Source organism: Mus caroli, chromosome 1 (assembly GCF_900094665.2).
Source record: "Mus caroli chromosome 1, CAROLI_EIJ_v1.1, whole genome shotgun sequence".
Classification (NCBI taxonomy): domain Eukaryota; kingdom Metazoa; phylum Chordata; class Mammalia; order Rodentia; family Muridae; genus Mus; species Mus caroli.
The window spans coordinates 124,925,089-124,944,526 of record NC_034570.1 but is presented as its reverse complement, the minus strand read 5'-3'; the positions used below and the strand labels follow the sequence as shown (position 1 = coordinate 124,944,526).

General features: G+C 49.5%; 2 protein-coding genes across 2 annotated transcripts in view; both read right to left on the bottom strand.

The window, feature by feature from the left end:
• Positions 1-5,345: 5,345 nt before the first annotated feature.
• Positions 5,346-13,100, bottom strand: Kiss1 (KiSS-1 metastasis suppressor). Its single transcript, XM_021168506.2, has 3 exons — positions 13,025-13,100; positions 7,671-7,813; positions 5,346-5,712 (listed from the first exon to the last, which is right to left on the bottom strand). The coding sequence occupies exons 1-3, from the start codon at positions 13,060-13,062 to the stop codon at positions 5,423-5,425; spliced, it is 471 nt and encodes a 156-aa protein (XP_021024165.1). The 5' UTR covers positions 13,063-13,100; the 3' UTR covers positions 5,346-5,422.
• Positions 13,058-19,438, bottom strand: part of Golt1a (golgi transport 1A) — an 11,570-nt gene continuing 5,189 nt past the window's right edge. The window contains exons 2-5 of the mRNA XM_021168525.2: positions 15,704-15,795; positions 14,718-14,896; positions 13,983-14,046; positions 13,058-13,391 (exon numbers count right to left, since the gene is read on the bottom strand). Coding sequence (XP_021024184.1) covers positions 13,350-13,391; positions 13,983-14,046; positions 14,718-14,896; positions 15,704-15,795 — 377 coding nt within the window. The 3' untranslated portion in view covers positions 13,058-13,349. The remainder of the gene's footprint in view (positions 13,392-13,982; positions 14,047-14,717; positions 14,897-15,703; positions 15,796-19,438) is intronic.

Here is a 19,438-nt window from a genome sequence, read left to right as displayed (position 1 = left end):
GCGCCCCCCACTTCCCTACCCACCCATTCCCATTCTTTTGGCCCTGGCATTCCCCTATATTGGGGCATATAAAGTTTGCAAGTCCAATGGGCCGCCATGAATAATTCTACCAGCAATATCAGCAGTATCAAAGCTTAGTGGAGCAGCATTCTTTAAATTCATAATCTCAGTATGCAAAGCTAAAACATCCAGAGAGGTGTTGGAATTATGCCAAACACCTGCATGCGTCTTTGAACCCTTTCCCAATTATAGTGACTATCATTGTAAACCTCAGAAGTAACACAAATCCATTGGTATTTGGCTTGGCACTGGAGATGGCTCCTTACTTTTAGACTCTGAACCTGCTCTACAATAATTTGAATACTATTATAAAGAGCATCAACCTGTTGTTCCAAACGCCTATCTAAATCCTCGTGAATACTCAGAACATTAGTAACATTTTTTGCTAAATGGTTAATAAAAGTAGCTGTCTTAACTTCTTGTGTCAAAGCAATTGCAGAGGCAGTGGTGCTAGCTATCGATGTAATTAAAGCTGCTATACCAGCAATAATCAAGCCCACTATCCTCTTACTTCTGCTTAAAGCTGACTCACTTCTTCCAGTACTTGCAAGCTTTCTTAATAATACCAAGGTCCTGTCATATTCACAGCCAATAAAACAAAATCTGGTTGATAGATCACCATAACAGATATGCCATAACACACACTAACACAATTAGAAAGTGTACAATCAATACAACTTCCATTAAATACTGTAGAAAAAGCTAAAGTAATTTTGACATGACCAATCAATAAAAGATTGGGAGCCTTAACACATGCACTAACATTTGTTTGAAATCCAGATCCTGTATCAATTTTATCTATTACTAACATAACATCATAGAGAACTGCAGCTAACTTTCAAAAGGCTCCCCACCATCCATACCTAGCACTTCCCATCCAGAGACGTGGTTCTGCAGGTGAGTCAGGAGCTCAAGTTGGTTTTGTGGTTGCAGCTTCCTTTGCTCTGCCGTTCCTTACCCTACCCCAGGTAGGTTCGTTCCATCCTCAACATCTTGGCATTATTTCTCTTCTTTTTAAGATTTGTTGTAATCACTTTTGTTACTTATGTGGGGATGGGGATTGGGTGTGAGTATGACCTGGCCTACCTGTGGAAGTCAGAGGTCAGCATTTGGGAATCAGTTCTCTCATTTCTACCACGTAGGTATCTCAGGGATCAAACTCGGGTTGTTAGATTTGGCAGCAAGTCCCTTTGCCCACGGAGCCATCGAGCTGGCTCTGTTTGTTAAATCACATTATTTATTTATAGCCCTTCTTGAACCTTCTTTCTGTCCTTGGGAGTCATGGTGATTAATCTTCATTGTCAACTTGACCAGATTTTGAATCACCATGGAAACGCGCTTCTATGTGTCTATGAATACATTTCCAGAGAGTTTTCACTGAGAAGCTAAGGCTATGAATGTGAATGGCACAGCTCCATGGATCCCAGACTGAACAAAAAGGAGGAAGTGAGCTGCAGGGACCAGCTGCTTCATGTCCTTGCCCCCATGCCTTCCCAGCCTCCGAGGACTGTCTCATCTTAAACCATGAGCCAAAATACGCCCTTCTTGCTTTAGGTGTGTCTTGTCATCTCTTAACATTGTACAAGCAAAGTGGCTAATGCATTCTCCTTTGCTGACTTTTGTGAGGACTAAGTAGCCAGCAGGCAGAAGTGACTCAAAGGTCCTGCTTTTTACCTGTTGTTGGATATTTTATTTATTTGTTTTTCAAATGTTATCCTCTTTCCCAGTCTCCCTCCAGAAACCCCCTATCCCATGATGGTCCCCTTGCTTCTATGAGGGCGCTCCTCTACCCACCTGCCTACTTCTGTCTCCATAACATGTTAAGGGGATAGTTACAGACTGCACTGGACTCGTATCAAAGAAACCTCAAAAAAGCACAACCTAAGAAGATGACTTTGTGGCTGCTTGTCATGTCCTAGTCTCCTCCCGCAAAAGAAGCCAGCTCCACCCTATGTATCCAGCTTTGACCCAAGCAAGGAACCATGTTGGGCTCTGCTATCTTAGAAGCGAAACAATGGAAACAGAAGCGGGTACACTAGCTCTTTGGGCTTGATGTCTTAGCCATCTCGTGATCACATCTGGGCCCCGGGCAAGCTGCTGACAGAGAGGAGGCAGACAGGGCAAAAGCAGGTCTGTGTGTCACTGGCTCCTTGATCCGCATTCTAAGACATATGCTTGTGCAGAGAGGAGTGGCGTGGGGGATGGGGTGCTGCTTCAAAGGGTGGAGGCTGGAGAAGGAGGGACTGCAGGAAGATGACCTTGTCAACTGGTAGAAAGTTGGCATGTGGGACTGTGTCTACCTCTTGCCTCTTTGCCTTTCCGGGAACATCTTGTGGGCACATTTCACCCACTTTTCTGAGCCAGTTTTCTATTTATGCAATGGAGCTTACACTGCCCACCTCCTATGCATGCCTTTGTGAGGATGAAATGTGTAACCCTGTGCTCGATGAACTATAGGAACTCAACAATGCTCATGAACATATTAAGAGGATACTAGAAGCCAAAATCTCTGTTTTCCCATCCTACCTCTAACCACTGTATTTCTTTCCTCAAGGATGAGAGAGGGCTGGAGCCTAGGGCAGACTCATCCCTTAGCTATGAAAGTCCTTGTCCTCTCAGTCCCTTACTCCCAGGCACTTTAGGTTTGAGAACCCCTGTGCATCTCTGCCTTCAAGTCTTTGGGCTCCAGAGTGGATTCTGGGAACCCCTGGTGATGCATCATATATTCTCTCAGCTTCCTCTTGTTCTTGCCTTCCCTTCAATCTAAAGAGCAGGTTAAAATCAAGATTGGAGCCACACTGTGGTGGTTTTATAGGAAAGGCTCCATAGATTCATGTGTTTGAATGCTTGGCCATAGGGAATGACACTACTAGGAGGTGTGGTCTTATTGGAAGAGGTGTGGCCCTCTTGGAGGAAGTGTGTCACTGTGGAGGTGGGCTTGAGGTCCCCTATGCTCAAGCTCTGCCCAGTGTAAGACAGTCTTCTCCTAGTTGCCTTTGGATCAAGACATAGACCTCTCTGCTTCTCCAACACCATGTCTGTCTACACTTTACCTTGCTTGCCACCATGAGGATAATGGACTGAACCTCTGAAATGGTAAGCCAGCCCCAAGTAAGTGTTTTCTTTTATAAGAGGACATGGTATCTTGTCACAGCAATAAGACCCTAACTAGGGCATACATGAAGCCAAAGAGCTTTTGTGTCCTATAGAGACCCCATTCTTTCCAGAGACATGGGGCCAAGAACTGGGAAACCCAGAGTCTTGCAGGCAACAGTTTTGGGATCAAGAGGCATGGGGTGTAGGATCAGCTCCCCTTTCAACTGTTTGCTGCAGTGGGCCTCTGGGTCAGTTATGATAGAGAACTAGGGATGCAGTTGGTTGTGTTGAGAGCTGGTGAGGCCTCAAATGTGGTCAGGGGCCCACACCACATCTCACGCCATATAGATGCACACACATGTGCCTGCCTACAGTTCCTCTCACCTACTCTAGTTTCATACAGAGGGGCCCTGCTTCACACAGCAGAGAACCCACCCTATGCCCTTCCCCTAAATGCCAATCCTCCTCTCTGCCTCAACAACCCCAGGAGTGTCATAAAAGTTGGGCCGAGGGCAGAGTTCAGAGACCCATAGTCTCTCCTTACCTACAGGCTTCACCAGAAAAAGGATTGACTCTCGGGTCTGTGAGAAAAAAAAAAACACCCCAGGGAGGAGGCATTGAGTCAATTCCTTTCTTGGATGTACAGCAATGTACCCATGCTATTGGGATGCCCTTTCCAATATGGACAGGGCCACACTACTACCAAAACATGCTTCAATACCAGCTCACAGCAGATCCTGGAGGGCAGCTTCAAGGATAAAGATGGGGATGTGGCAGGTTGTCTCATTCCCCTGACAGCCAATAGTGTTGCCATAGCAACATAGCTCTGCCTCCATCCTGCTCTGCTTCCATCCCATGGTAGCCCTGTTTTCTGGGATGGGCAGAACACTATGATTACTCACAAGATGGAGATGAGGAGATCCTGTCATCCCTGGGGAGGTGAACTAGGGAACTCTAAGGCTGTCTAAGGAACAGCTCAAGCTGAGGCATCTTGTGGGCAGGAGGGTGGATTTCCTAATAACAAGCTCTACTATTTTTTTCCTACCCAAATTTCTCCTCCCTAGCTATCGGTCCCCCAGAACTTGACTCAGATTGGAAGCCTGTCATCTTGAAGGCACAGCTGTGATGGGGGTGGGGTGCAGTAGGGTGGGGTGGGGTGGGGTTGAGGAGCCATTAGGCTAAGTCATTGGGTTGGACTCCTTGTGTCATTTATCTTTCATGACCTTGGCATTCCACTATAAAGGTGTGAAGAAGACATGGTTCGGGATGATTACAAAGAGCAGTAAACATTTTCCCTGGGAGAGATGTTCCTTGCACCTTCACGCCCTGGAGCCAGGCAGCCGTACAGAAGCCTGATGATGGACTCGGGTTAATCCTCTGTGAACAGGGCAGTGATCGGCACCATCTTCCAGATCACTCTGTCCCACTGACTGATGTGTGGAAATTGAAGGGAAGGAACGTAATGAGTGTGCAGCAAAGCTTCCACCAGGAAAGAAGGGAAGTCTCAGAAGTAGGAGGCCCACTTCAGAACTTGATCTTGGGATTGGGAATGGTGGAACACGCGCCTTTAATCGCAGAGTTTGAGAGTCAGGGCCAGGCACACCTCTGTGTGTTCAAATCCAGCCTGGTCTAGTACCAGGCCAGCCAGAGTTACATAGTGAAACACTGTCTCAAATCAAACAAATAAACACCCCTCCCACCATCCTAATAAACATGTATTTTTAAAAAGAAAGAGACAATCTTGCTGAAGCATCCAAGTGGCATCCAATTTGGGCACCTCTTTAAGTTTTTAAGTTTTCAGCAATTTTTTAAAATAAGTTTAAAGATTTTATTTTTAATTAATATATGTCTGTCTGTCTGTCTGAGGGTGTGGACATATGAGTGTAGGTGTCCAAGAATCCAGAAGAAGGCTTTGGATTCCCTGGAGCTGCAGTTTCAGCTGGCTGGGTACCGCTGGCTGTTGGGAAGACTTCTCCTTTAGAATTGCTGCAAGGCCCCTCAGTGGCCGAGTCGTTTCTCCAACCCCTTGATTTTCAACAGCACGGGACATTCCTTAACTAGTGGTTTAAAAAGCACCGACTTTGGCACCGGAGGACATCTTGAAATCAGAAAAGAGGCAACTGAGGGAGAAGAGGACCTGCCCCATCTGCACTGCTCGCAGAAGTCAGGGGAAGAATCACACACCGTAAGACGACAGCATTGCTTTTATTGCACAAGTCTAGAAGCTCCCCGCCTGGGCCTCTACAATCCACCGGCAGCCTAGCACTCAACCCCGTGCTGCCCGCGCTGCCTGTCTCCTGCCATAGCGCAGGCCGAAGGAGTTCCAGTTGTAGGTCGACAGGTCCTTCTCCCGCTGCACCAGCACCGCTCCGCGGGGCGCAGGGATCAGGCGACTGCGGGAGGCACACAGGGGCCGCTGGCGCCCAGCGGGGCCCTCGACGGGCGGGCATGGCGACGACCTACGAGCACGCAGCCCTGCAGACCCAGGCTTGCTCTCTGCATACCGCGATTCCTTTTCCCAGGCATTAACGAGTTCCTGGGGTCCGGACTGCTGGCCTAGGACGAGAGCACAGACAGGTAAGGCTGGGATAGCAAGGTTTGCTTTGGCCACCGGCTCAGACTTCCCGCCCCATCCGATGCTAGGTCCTCAAACGCAGAAGTTCAACTCTGACCTCAATGTGGAGCCAGGTTTAGTTTGGGTGGCTGGGCTGTTTGCTCCTCCCTCTGATAGCTTTGCTTTCAAGTGCTTGCCAGAATTCTACTAAATAAGTTTATAAAACTACTTCCTTCGAGGAAGCAAACAGTTTGGAAAAGAACAAAAGGAGGGACCGCTCTGGCCCTGGTCTGGGCAGTCTGCTTGGTCCCTCAGTTGAGTGTGTCTGGAGTCTGAGCCAGCGGTCCAGCAGCCCCTGGGCATGAGAGACAGAGGGGGCTTACTTTTCCATCTCTAAGAATGCTTGAAACAGTCAGTACCCCTGCACATAGTATGGCTCCAATACGTGCTCATTAAGTAAAAGCTAATGGAAATCTTAGAGTATCAGAAATTTAAAAAACAAAACAAAACAAACAAACAAAAAATGGACCCAAGGCCATTGTGTTCCCACGCACCTGTGACCTGACTCCAGTCTTTGAGGACAACTGCAAACGCTAATACACAGTATTAAGACTCAGTGATGACCGGACATTATCTACATTGCCTTAACAGGTACATGTCCCCCAGACCAGGTGCAAGGCCCTCCCTTGTTGGAGGCGAGGAAGCCTCACTCTGAAAACACTTCACAGACAAGGCTCATTCATTCTCCCTCTCTTCCCCTCCCCCCCTTTTTTTTTTCTTTAGTTAAACAGGGCAAGTAGCTCTGCGTACACAATAAGGCTAGTCAATTATGGTAAGAGATTATTAAAGAAGAAGCCTGGTGAGAGGGTGTGAGTGGGTGCTGGGGCAGAGGATGGCTTTGAGCTTGGCTCCTCCATACCCTGGCATACTTTGGAGGTGAGTGTGGCCGTGGTCCAAGATTAATAATAGTCTTGGAGGTCCCTCCTACCTTCCCTGGGTAACTGGTGTGAGAGAGAAGATCCCAATTCCACACGCAAACCTCAGAATAACCTGTGGCCAGAAAGGGCCAGTTGCCACTGTTTCTGGACAGAGATGGGGTTATTCCTAGCCCTGGGATGATGACACGATTGGAGAGTGTCTGGGGCCCTGTTCTCATTGCTTTGCTTGTGTGCAATGATGTCAAGTTTGCAGGATGTGTCCTGCCTTCCATGACTAAGATCTGAGGTCCAGAAAGGCTAAGCAAGATCTAATATGTACAGAAATCGAACGGCCAAGAGGAATTCAAACCCACGTGACTCAGAAGCCATGATGCTCCTGGGGGGACCCTGGCACCTGCTACGATTTGTCAATACTTGGCTGAGTACCTTCGGGGAGCACGTTGCCTCTTTGGGCTTTAGTTTCTCTAGCTCATCAAATCTCCGAGGGAGCCTGCAATGTTGATAGGCATTAAGGTCTGTCTGGCTGCTGAGGGTTTTGCTGTTGTTGTGGTGGTGGTGGTTATCATCTTGTTTTTTTGTCTTGAGACAATTTCTCTGTGTAACAGTGACCTCGCTGTCCTGAACCAGGCTGATCTTGAACTCACAGAGACCGACCTGCCTCTACCTTCCGAGTGCTGGGATGGGTTAAAGGCTTGTGTTGAGGTTTTTGGGTTTTGTATTTAAGCCCCCTTTAGGGATCTGAGGTCACAGATACAAGTAACTTACACATTAAGATCCTTCCCAGCATCCATAGAGAGAAGAACTTGGGGGTAAAGCAGAGAGCACAGCAGGAGAAAATCACAAAGGGGTTGGGGTCAACAGGTCCCCCAACTCTAGCTGAGCCTCCAGTGCTCACAGCAGAAGGGCCTAGACCAGCCCTGGGTATCTCTCAAGTGCAGAAATTGAACTCATGTCAGTAGCCTGGCCATAGTCTGAAAAATACAGCAATGACTCTCTTGGCCCCCTTTCTGGACAGTGCGTACCTGTGGGTCCAGGCTTCACCAAAGGTGCCACTTTTGCCAGCGGCTCCCCATAGGTGGTGACACAGAGGAGAAGCAGCAGCTGCCAAGAAGCCAATGAGATCATTCTGGGAGGAAGAGGCAGGTCTACAGTCTCCTTCCAGAGGCTGAGGACAGAGAGAGGCAATGAAGACCAGGTCAGAGTTCGTACTTCACCAGAGCCTAGGTCAAAGAGAGAGCCTGGGGGAGAGGAGAAAGCCCAGTGATCAGAGATGGCCAGAAGGATGAGCAGAAGGCAGGCCCCAGGGAACAGGACTGAGGGATGGCGGGAGGGACTGAAAATGGGAAGGGTGTGATTTGGTGGGAAGGGGTGAGAAACTTAGGCTGGATGACGGTGGGGGTCTGGATGGTAGGTTTGCAGGGGAGGGATGCTGAAGGAGAATAGAGTGACATACATGGGCCGGGCAGTGGTGTCGCACACCTTTAATCCCAGCACTTGGGAGGCAGAGGCAGGCGGATTTCTGAGTTCGAGGCCAGCCTGGTCTACAGAGTGAGTTCCAGGACAGCCAGGGCTACACAGAGAAACCCTGTCTCGGAATAAAAAAAAAAAGTGCCATGCATGGGAATGGCCAGGGAAGGGGAGGTGGGTGAGGTCAGGTAGGAGTGTACGTGCTCTGAGGTTCAGGTATTCTCTTGGGAGCCTGGAACTAAGCCTTTGTGCTGGGTCCTATGCTCTGCTCTCCCACGGGGTATCCCACCTTCCTCAATCTGGACCTCCCCCCACCCCACGCCCCCCTCCTGTGCTATACTAGAAACCAAATTTCTTAACTCTTCCAGGTAAAAAAAAAAGGAAGAAAGAGGCAAGGCAACCATCTCGCACATTCTCGCAGCCCTCCGCAGCCTTGGAGACGTCATCAGAGTGTCTTACTGCCTATAATTCACGACAGGAAAAGCCTTTCTCTCACCCAGCCCATCAGTTGCTTCTATTTTCGTGGGTGTTGGGAGGTTGTGAACTAAATTGGCCTCATCAGTTTGACTGCTGAGAGAGGAGCCGTGTGGCCTGACCCTCATCTAGTCACGCGGCCTTAGTCACGCGGCCTTTCTCCTCTCCTGCTCCCCACTCGGCCCCATGTCTCCAGCTCCCAAGTCCAATTTCCCTTTGAAAAAGTCAAGCATTTTGAAACTGCCCAACAAATGGCATTAAGTGCCCTGGTGGCGGGAGGCACCACAGGTGGAACCTAGGGCTTCTGTTCAAGGACAGGAGTGGGGAGTATCCTTGAGACCTGTGGTAGGCGTGGTTTCTGAGCACCTTGCATCCTGCCGTTGTGTCTCCAGTTCTTCCCCTGCCACCTGATTCTAGACTCACACACGAATCCTGATTTTAAATGCTCCAGCTCAGCCCTCATCCCATGAGACATAAGCAGGCCACACCCATCTCCGGGCAGCTTCGGTTATCCAGGCCACCAGCTGCCTATTCATGTGGCTACTAAGACTAGCAGACTAGGATTCTGTGACACCCCAACAGCCAGACACTTTCTGTGGAAGCCCTAACGCTTGAATAGAAAATACAGTGGAAACCAAAGCCAGTAGACAGTCTTGGTTACAAGGACCAGGGCTTGGAAGTCATTGCTGGAAATATCTACATACCAGTACGGTGTAGGTGCTGGGGTGCTGAGGCTGCAGAGACGCCCTGATCTCAAGTCTAGCGTAACAAGTTGACTCATAGGCAGCTCATATGAGTGGATCATTTCAAAGTAACACCAGACCCATGTTAAAATGCAGCTGATCCCAGCACTCGGAAGGCAGAGGCAGGCGGATTTCTGAGTTCGAGGCCAGCCTGGTCTACAGAGTGAGTTCCAGGACAGCCAGGGCTACACAGAGAAACCCTGTCTCGAAAAAAAAAAAAAAAAAAAAAAAAAAAAAAAAAAATGCAGCTGATGGCAGCTGCGTAACCTGACCTGGAGGGTTCAGGCTGGTGATGGCACCCAAGCCTGTGTGCCAGCGGAAGAGGTCTCTCGAAGAACACCCACCTCATGGGATCTGCCTGGACTGATGCCAGGGGGCTGGGTATGGAGGCTGCTGTATACAAAGCTAGAGCTTCATATGGAGAGAAAGCCATCCCAGTTTATATCCCAAGGGGGACTGAGGAGGGCGGGAATGTGTCAGCATGCTCTGTAAATGGCGCCTCCTGGTTTCTCTAAACAGAGGAGGTCACGATGAGGGAGGAAGGGGAGGGGAGGTTGGGAGGTTGGTGATGCTGACATCTGCCTCTCTCCCCTCTAGACTCTGCCCTATCATGGACAGCATTTCTCAAGTGTACCACGGGAGAACTCTGACTGCTCCCAACACACCTTTACCCCACATACACACACAAACTGCATGCAAACACACTATATATAATGATCCGACATGGACTGGTGAGATGGCTCAGCAGATAAATGTGTTTGCCACTACGCTTGACAATCTGAATTTAATCCCTTGGAATCCACGTGGTAGAAGGGGAAAAACCAACTCCCAAAAGTTGTCCACTGAGTGCCACAGGTACTCGGTGCTCACACACATGCACAGAAAAATCAATTATAAATAAACAAATGTCATAATATACAAAACACAAACACCTCACATAGATACCACACATATCCCACAAGCAACACACATGCCACACGTCCAGACACTCCAGGCCCCCAAAACTCTGTTGCTGATTCCAGAGAGCACTCGATACTTGAGAATTGAACTGTTTGAAAATAAAAAAAGAACACCCTCCCTTCCCCACTCCCACCACCTCCCAGTATGTGAGAAATCAGAAGAGGCTTATGTGGTCTGTCATGGACAATCTTTGTGGTTTCTTTCACCCTAGAGGCTTTTAGATCTAGTAAACAACAGAGAAATTCTAGGCATGGTCAGGAGGTTTTTGAAATAAGGTGGCTCCTTCCAGGGGTATCCCTCTACCCCCAGTTCTTAGCAAGTTTCTCACAGCATGTGTATGTAGTTAGTTTTGTATTGGGGGAAAGGCTCAGATAAGCCCTGGTGAGCCATGAACCCCAAGGGCTCCCCCAGATCCCTTCAGGTGTACCCACAGAGTCACTTCACTACATTCCCTCCTTACACAGCAGAAGTGGGCTCTGGGAATACCCAGTGTCTTGTCTTTAAGCACAAGACACAAGCCAGCTTCTTCTCCCTGGCATCCCCGGATGCCATCTTTCCTTGCCCTCTGCTGCCCTGATGCTTCAGCTGGCCTTGGGTAGGAGGCCTGCTTCTCCAGACCCTCCCTGGGTCAGGGCAGTCCCAAGTCCTTCAAGCAGTGTGCCTACCTTGACTGGGTCTTGGCTTGAGGGCTGGAGGGCTGGGTAGTTGGAACACACAGCGGGGAGCCACTGGCTCCTGGGCTTACTCTATTTGGCTCCCTGATCACAGCCCCTTTTATGAAGTCTGAATGAGTGACGTCTCCAAGCATAATCCCACCTCTGCCCTCCCAGACCCTTCTCAGGGCTCTACGCCCTGCCTCTGGCTTCTGCCTCCAGGCTCTCAAGTCTGGAGCCAGCGATTTCTTCGCCCCCAGAAATCACCAAGGCTGCTCTCATAAGCTCACCAATTCTTCTATCATCTCTAGCCTCTTGACACCCCCTCCCTCACAGCGGGGGACTCATTCCACCCCAAACAATGAAGAGAAAGTGGCTGATCAGTGTGTATATGTGAAATGTCTTGTCCTTCTCTTCCAACACACACACACACACACACACACATACACTGAAGTAAATTTGATGACGACACGGGCTGGAGGAGGAGGAGCAAGGCACAGTCTGACCCAGAGGCTCCTCAGTGCCCACATGAAAGAAAGCCAGGTCAGATTGGCCTCCACCAGAGGCGGCTCCTGCACTGTGAACTGAGACCAGGGGTGGAGCCTAGGGTTCTCCTCCCCTCCCTTTCCCACTAATTACTGAGCATCTGCAGACACAGGAGTTTGACAAGCATGTGATATGACACAGCCAGATGTGCTGGGCAGTTATATAAGCAGCTGGCTGTTAGGAAGGAGGGCAAAGCTGGTCATAGCAGCCCACACATGTAATTCTACCTCCTGGGTGGTTGAGACAGAAGGATGGTAAGTTTAGGCCAGTCTGGGATGCCTAGAGAGCTCTAGACCAGGATGGGTAACAGAGTGAGATCTGGTCTCAGAGTCAGGCATGGTGGCACATCCCTCCAATCACAGCACTTGGGAGGTATAAGGCAGGCAGAGCTTTGAGTCCACGGACAGCCTGTTCTACATAGTGGGATCGTCTCTCAAAAAATAAAATAATTATAATAATACAGAACAAAGGGAGGGAGAAGGAATGGCTATTTTGTATTTGCTGTTACTGAGCTGACTTTGAGAAAGCAGATGTGGAGAGTGAGCAGCTCTCTGTGCTTGAAGGGCAGAAACAGGCTTCCCCACCATATATAGATCATATATATATATATATATATATATATATATATACACACACACCTTAAGGGCAGGAGCAAGCCTCTGTATCATTCATATATGTATGTATATGTGTGTGTGTATATATATATATATGTCATATATACCTTAAGGGCGGGAACAGGCCTCCCTATCATATATACATCATATATATACCTGACACCTACTCCACTGCTAGGTGTAAACAGAAGGGGCTCAATAGATGCTCACAGTGACTCTGGTCTTTCCTTCCCTCCCTCCTTTCTTCCTTCAAGGTTTTTGTTGTTGTTGTTGTTGTTGTTTGGCTTTGATTTGATTTGATTGATTTGAGACAGGGGCTTGCTGTAGCCTTGTCTGGCCTTGAGCTCAGAGATGTTTGATTCTGCTTCCCAAGTGTTGGGATTAAAAGCATGTGCTACCAAGGCCTGGCCTATGTTCTTTCTTCGGTCTACATGGTTAAGCCAGTCTACTGCATCATACATATAATCCTACATTCAGGACAATTGAGGCAGGATGATTGTGAGTTCCAGGCCAACCTAAGATCTTGTTTCAGAAAAACAAAAGAAAAGAAAATCTCTTTTTACCATGAGATCAGGGGCTCCCCCAGAACGAGGACCAGCTCCTGTCAGGCTGGGTTCTCTGAGTGGCACCACCCATCCCCAGCACAAGGCTGTTATTGCTCCAACTCTATCTGTTGTGCCCTGTGGGGGAAGTGGTCACCTCCTGGCTGCGGTAGTCTTCCTGATGCTACGTGGGGCCGGTTCCCATAGTTGCCTAGTGTTAGCCAAGGCTTAGAATCACATCAAACCCTTCAGGATGATCAGTGCCAGCATGAACCATGTACCAAGGACAGGGTCTGATGCTTAGCGCTTTGGTAGCATCTTGCGGGATCAGGGTTGAGGGTGGTGTTGCAGGCCTGCCCTAAGGCTGGGATGGATACCTCAGGCTGCAGACATCAACGCCAAATCTCAGATACATTCACAGCTTGGGGATTTAATCTTCACTCTCCTGCAGAAAATCAGGGTGGGAATTTTTCGTCCAGCCCTAGATGGGTATCATGGCCTGAATCTCTGCTCCTGGTGGCCTCTTGAGATGACTCAGGGGGTTAAGATCCATCACTCAGCTCCATCTTTCTTCTGGACTTGGAGATGCCCATGTGTGATGGGAAGTAAGTCAGTGCTGGGGAGGGGCTCATGAAGATAGCCCCCGTTTCCCTTCCAGCCCCTCCACCAACAGTCCAAGTTCAAGGCACGCGCCTGGGCACTTCAGACCATTGAGCTGGAGGAGCCCTGAAGCTTCTGGAACAGCTGTGGGAACCAAGAATCATTATTCCAGACAAAGAGTGGGAAGCAGACTCAATCTCCAGGCTATTACCCAGCTGGCCTTGAGATGCAGGCATATGCTACGCTACTACTCGAGGAGAGTGGGGGGCAGGGTGTGCCCAGCTGGCAAGCGATCCAAGCCGAGTGCTCCGGCCCCGCCCTGGGTGTTTCAGTGTTCTCTTGTGAGGTACTTCAGAGATGGGTGTGGAGCCCAGAACAGGCTCTGCTCCCTGCTTTTTCTTGATGTCACCAGCTGCTATCTATGCCCGTAGCCCAGACTTAAGCAGGTATAGCAGAAATCTCAGGTATGTATTGGCTGGGTCAAATAGAGTTTTCATTTCTTTGCTTGGGGAGCTATTAATGGCTGCCGCCTCTCCACCCATGCCTTAGCCATGGACCCGATGGGGGTGGGGGTGGGGGAGGTGGGGGGGCGGGGGGGGTGGGGGTGGGGATGGTGGGGGTGGGGGTGTCTCAGAGGATATGGGGGAGGGGTCTACCGCACCTAGGGTAGCACCTTAGTCAGCTGCACGTGCTCGCCCACCCCGGACACCACTGCCAAGCCTGAGATCTACTCACTGTGCTCAGGAAGGGGATGTTAAATGCACTGCCCAGGAAGCCAAAGACGACAGGGAAAAAGCCCCTAGGAATAGAAGAGAGGACAAGGGGTCAGTGGTGGCCTAGGAGAGGAGGGATAAGGCAGGTCCTACTCAAAGGCTCTCCTCTGAGAGCAGCCACTGGGCCCCGGGGACAGACATGTCCTGGGCTCTGTGGAAAGGGGCAGCCGAGTAAAGTGGGTGAGAAGCACAGTGGAGCCCAGGCATCTTACAGTCACACGGAGGCTCTGTCTCTTACTGCCACTGTACGCACTGAACACATTCCTCACCTCTCAGAACCCGTGGCCGGATTTCAAATGTGCCTAGCCGTGTTTGTGCCTATGTCATGGGGCCTCCTCCTCACATAAGGCCAAGCTCAAAGGACACACATTCTGTGACTTACTCTTATAATTACGATTCTTATCCTGGCCTGATGCCTTCCTTCTCTTTACTAGATGGGATGGGGAACATCTTCACCAATGGTGGCTAGAGGCTGTGTTCGAGTGGGCGTGGCCTCGTGCCTCAGCCTCCCCCATGCCAAGGCTACCTATAAAGCCTTTCAGAATGGCTAGGCCTGACAGGAAGGAGATGAGTGTCTGATTCTTCCTAGGGCTTGGGAGGATCGAACCCCAGTGCTTTGGACGAGTGAGATTAGAGATTTGAACCTTGGCTTCTCCCTAAGCCGTGGTGTGCTGAGGCTGAGGCAAATGGTACTCACTTGAAGAGGCTAATGAAGCCATAGGCCTCCAGGAGCATGCCCAGCAGGGGCCATCGCAGCAGCACAATGGCGACACCCCCCAGGAAGAAGCTGGTTCCCTTCAGCTTGTGCCGTTGGAAGAAGAAGGCAAACGTTCTCCTCAGGCCGATGATGAGGGAGAGGCCAGTCAGGAACAGCAGCTGCAGGCCCGGGAAAATGAGGACAGGTGTGTGTGTGTGTGTGTGTGTGTGCGCGCGCGCGCAAGGTCCACCCCATCCCCAGGGCTGGGGAGCAGGCGTGACCCAGCAGTGGGGCTGACTCCCAGAGCTGGGGCTGACTCTAGCTAGTATGGAACAGAAATGCCCTGAGGCAGAGGGATGGACTTGAATGTCTTGTTTCCCACCCAATTCCTCAGCTCTAAGCTTTTCCTCATACAGAGGCTCCGAGGGAGTGGGATCTTCTCCTTTACAGACAAGAAGTTGTACCCAAGGTTCCTAAAGAGCTCCCACTCTGTGGCTCTGTCAGAACCTTCAGCATGGTTCCTCTTGGTCCCTTTATGGCAGACCAGGCTTCCATAGAATTGAACACTCCAGCTTTCTTCTAGTACATTCCAGGTGCCACCCACACCTCCACCATGACTTTCCTCTCAGTGTTACAACTATGTGTGAGCACTTTATCCTCCACTTTCCTCCCAAGCATCTTTCATGAACTCCTTCCTCTCAGCCTCCTGGTTCATAAGGAAGAGCTTGTCTTACTTTGGCTTTGCCACAGCCCCTGTTGCCATGTAGGTACCAGTAACATCCATGTCCCTAGATACAGGGATCCAATGGCGGGGACAGGGTCTAATTCATCACGGGAACCACAGGACCTCAGCTGGAGTTTGGTGAAATAATCTCAGCCTCTCCATGCCACAGGCTCTCATCCAACCCGGAATGGCCAGGATCTAATGAACTTGGGGCTGACCCTCCTGGCTATCCAGGGGAGGTACCTAGTCCTGAGGTACTCACGTTTCCAAAAGCCAAGAGCACGGAGTCAAAGTACAGGAGAATCCCAAAGAGGATGAAGAAGACGCCAAAGCCAGTGATGCCCACACCGATTTCTGCAAAAGGTAAGAAGAGCCTGAGCTTTCCTGCCACACAACTCAGGTGTCCTGTGTGGGCTCTCAGGGGGGTGGGGTGGGAGGAATGGAAGATGGACAGGAACTGCTGAGCTCCTGGGAAACCTTCACGGTACTGTGTCCTCACATTCTGACAATGCAGCTCCTGTCCGCCTATACGACACTGCTTTCAGGGACGGGGCTCTGACTGGACACAATAACCTGCCTATTCTGTTCCTGCAGCTAAGATCTCTGGGGCCACACCCAGATCACAGGCCCCAGGCCCTCTCCACTCTCCTTGGCTCTCTGCTGACCCGCCACAAGTGACTGGGAAAATAGAAGCCATGGGTCAGGAGCACACTCACCCATCCTGCAGCAGAGACCTAGGCTCCTCCCTAGACTTCTTTAACTTCAGCTCAGTAGAGTCATTAACTCCCAGGGTTAGCTACCACCAACAGTGTCCCTACCCATTAGCAATGTCCCACGGGCATCACTGAAGGCCACCAGAGTGAACAAAGCCAACAATCGACAGGCAGAGATGTGGGCAGTCAGAAAGCTTTGGTCACAGGTTATACTTCGGGTATGTGATGTGCACTTCTGACCACTCCTTCCAGATAATACAGAGGACATGTGGATTACTTGGTCTGAAGTCCTTCTCATCAATCTGCAAATGTAAATTTGACTCTCTGCCACTGTGATAGGCAACAGATGACCACTCGTCAAGCTATTTTGTTTTAAAACTGTATTTAAAATTGGGCTGGAGAGTTGGTTCAGAGATTTAAAAAACGGCTGCTCTTACAGAGGACCTGGGTTTAATTGAGAAATACCTCTAACTCCAGTTCTGGGGGGAATCTAGTGCCCTCTTCTGGTTTTCATAGGTACTGCATGCATATGGTACACACACTTAGGTGTGTGCACTGGCACACACACACACACACACCCCACAAATAAACACACTAAGAACTTTTCATTCTAAATTTTGGAAATTATAATGTGTGCCTTACCATCTTAACTTCTTGGTTTGTGTTTTTGAGACAGGGTCTCCCAGGCTGGAGTAACTCAGGCTGTCCTGAATTCGTAATCCTCCTGCCTCTGCCTCCTGAGTAGCAGCTAAGCACCTTTTAATGTCCATTCCTGTGGAGCTGCGTGGTGCTGATAGTACAGGGCTGCCATCCCCATCCCCTGTATCCAGGACAACTCGTCCTACTAACTGAGATTTTTATCTACCAATCTACAAACTTCCCCCTTCATTTGAATTTGCCAACTCTAGGAACCTCATAGCAATGGGATCATGTAACACCTGCCCTTTGTGGGTGGCTTGTCCCATCTATCACAATGTTCTAAAGATCCTTCTGGGGCTGAAGAGATGGCTCAGTGGTCAAGAGCACTGGCTGCTCTTCCTGAGGACCTGGGTTGAAGTCCCAGCATCCAAATGGCAGCACATCACTGTCTAGAACCCCAGCTCCAGGGAACTGTGTGTCCTAACACAGACACATATACAGGCAAAATGCCAACACCCATGAAATAAAATCCCCAAAGTTATTTCTGTTTGAAGTTATGATCTTTGAGATCTTGCTCTCAACGTTGAGCGTGCACATGGTCTATAATCCTGGAACGTGGGGAGGGGAGGCAGAAGAGCCGTGAGTTTGTGTCATCCTTGGCGGTTTGGGACTATTGTGGGCTACAGAGCACCCATCACAACAAACAAACAAACGGATCCAGCTTTCAGGTCTTTTGGTCTACACCCAGAAGTGTCATTGCTGGGCCGCACAGTGATCTTTTTCTGATATCTGAGAGGCTGAGGGACTGTTTTCCAACTTGGCTCCTTTCTCTCAATCTCCTGTCCTCAGGACACAAGGCTCCCACATCCTTGCCAACATTTGATTTCTAATTAAAAAGAAAAGGAGGCTGGAGAGATGGCTCAGCTCTTCCAGAGGCTGTGAATTCAATTCCCATCAGTCACATGGTGGCTCACAACCATGATGGGATCTGATGCCCTCTTCTGGCTCTCAGGTGTACATGCAGGTAGAGCACTTTTATACATAAAAAATAAATCTTTTAAAAAGAGAGAGAGAGATTTATTTTCATTTTCCCTTATGTGTATGTATGTGTGTCTATGTGTTGGCATGCCATGTGTGTGGGCACCAGAAGAAGCAGTCAGATACCCGGGAACTGGGGTTACAGACAGCTGTGAGCCTCCTGGCACAGGGGCTGGGACATGGGTCCTCTGAAAGAGCAGTGGACACTCTGAACCGTTGGACCATCTCTCCAGCCTCAGTTTTAATGTTTTTGATAGCAGCCATGCTAATAGATGAGGTGATATCACACTGCGAGTTATTTGCCTTTTGAGGTGGAATGATGTCAGGTTTCTGACACGTCTTCATGGTATGTCTAGACTTATTTCCTCCTTCCATTAGGCGCTGTCCCGAATTAAACTTCTCAGCACCCAGGACAGCTGGGCAGAAGACAGCACCCACGGGGACCTTAGAATGGCTGTGCTCTTGGTGGTGTTTCTACCCTTGGAGACAAGGTGTCTGCCCACTATAATCCTGCAGGTGGCGTGGTGGAGGAGGACTATACCACATTACTGTAATGTGAACGATAAAGATGTTTGGGATTTGTTGCAGTAGTGGGAGTTGAACCCAGGACCTTATTCCATGTGCTAGACAAGTGTTCTATGCTAGAACTATATCCAATCTCCCACCCCCGAGACAGGGTCATGGTCTGTAGCCTCAGCTGGCCTTGAACTTGCAATGTTGTCCCTTCAGCCTTCTGCATGCCTGGGACTGTGGGTGCTCACTGTTGTTCCAGTCATGTTTTAAGTACTTGTTATAAAACAATCTATATAATGTTTTAAACATGTGTCATCAGCTAGGCATGGTGATACATGGCTTTAATTCTGGCACTCGGGAAGCAGAGGCAGACAGATCTCTGTGGGTCACAGGCTAACCTGGTCTACATAGTGAGTTCCAGCCAGCTAAGGCTACATAGTGAGACTCTGTTTGATAACAGCAACAAAAACAGGAAAAAGTCTGTTATCTCCTTACCCTTGTCAGAAAAATACACATCATGACTCCAGTCTCATAACATCCCCTCCCTCGGCGTGGGGCCACAGTGTAAACATTTTCTTGGTTTTGCTATTTGTTTTGTTAAGATGTCTGTATGCCTGTCCTCAACAGACTTGTTTTTTATGTTTGTTTGCTTGCTTGTTTGTTTTGAAGAACCCACGTTTCTCAGATTCTCCTTGCGTGTCTTTCTGAGAAGGGCAGCCGAGCCATGGATCTCCAGTCTACCCACCCCTGACTATGATTCACTGCTGCCAGCTTTCACAGAGAAACAGAAACTTGAGTCAGGAGGCCACAGAGGCATTTGGACACTGCGAGCTGTGCCTGTGGAAGCAGCAGCCAGGAGTGGCCACAGCAGTGCCCTCACCAACCCCCTGCACGTGCCAGAAGATGTGTGTGCTGATGTCATCAAAAGCACCCAAGACCACTTTGGGTCTCTATTAAGATTCTGAGAACCGCCAGGCGTGGTGGTGCATGCCTTTAATCCCAGCACTGGGGAGGCAGAGGCAGGCGAATTTCTGAGTTCGAGGTCAGCCTGGTCTACAAAGTGAGTTCCAGGACAGCCAGGGCTACACAGAGAA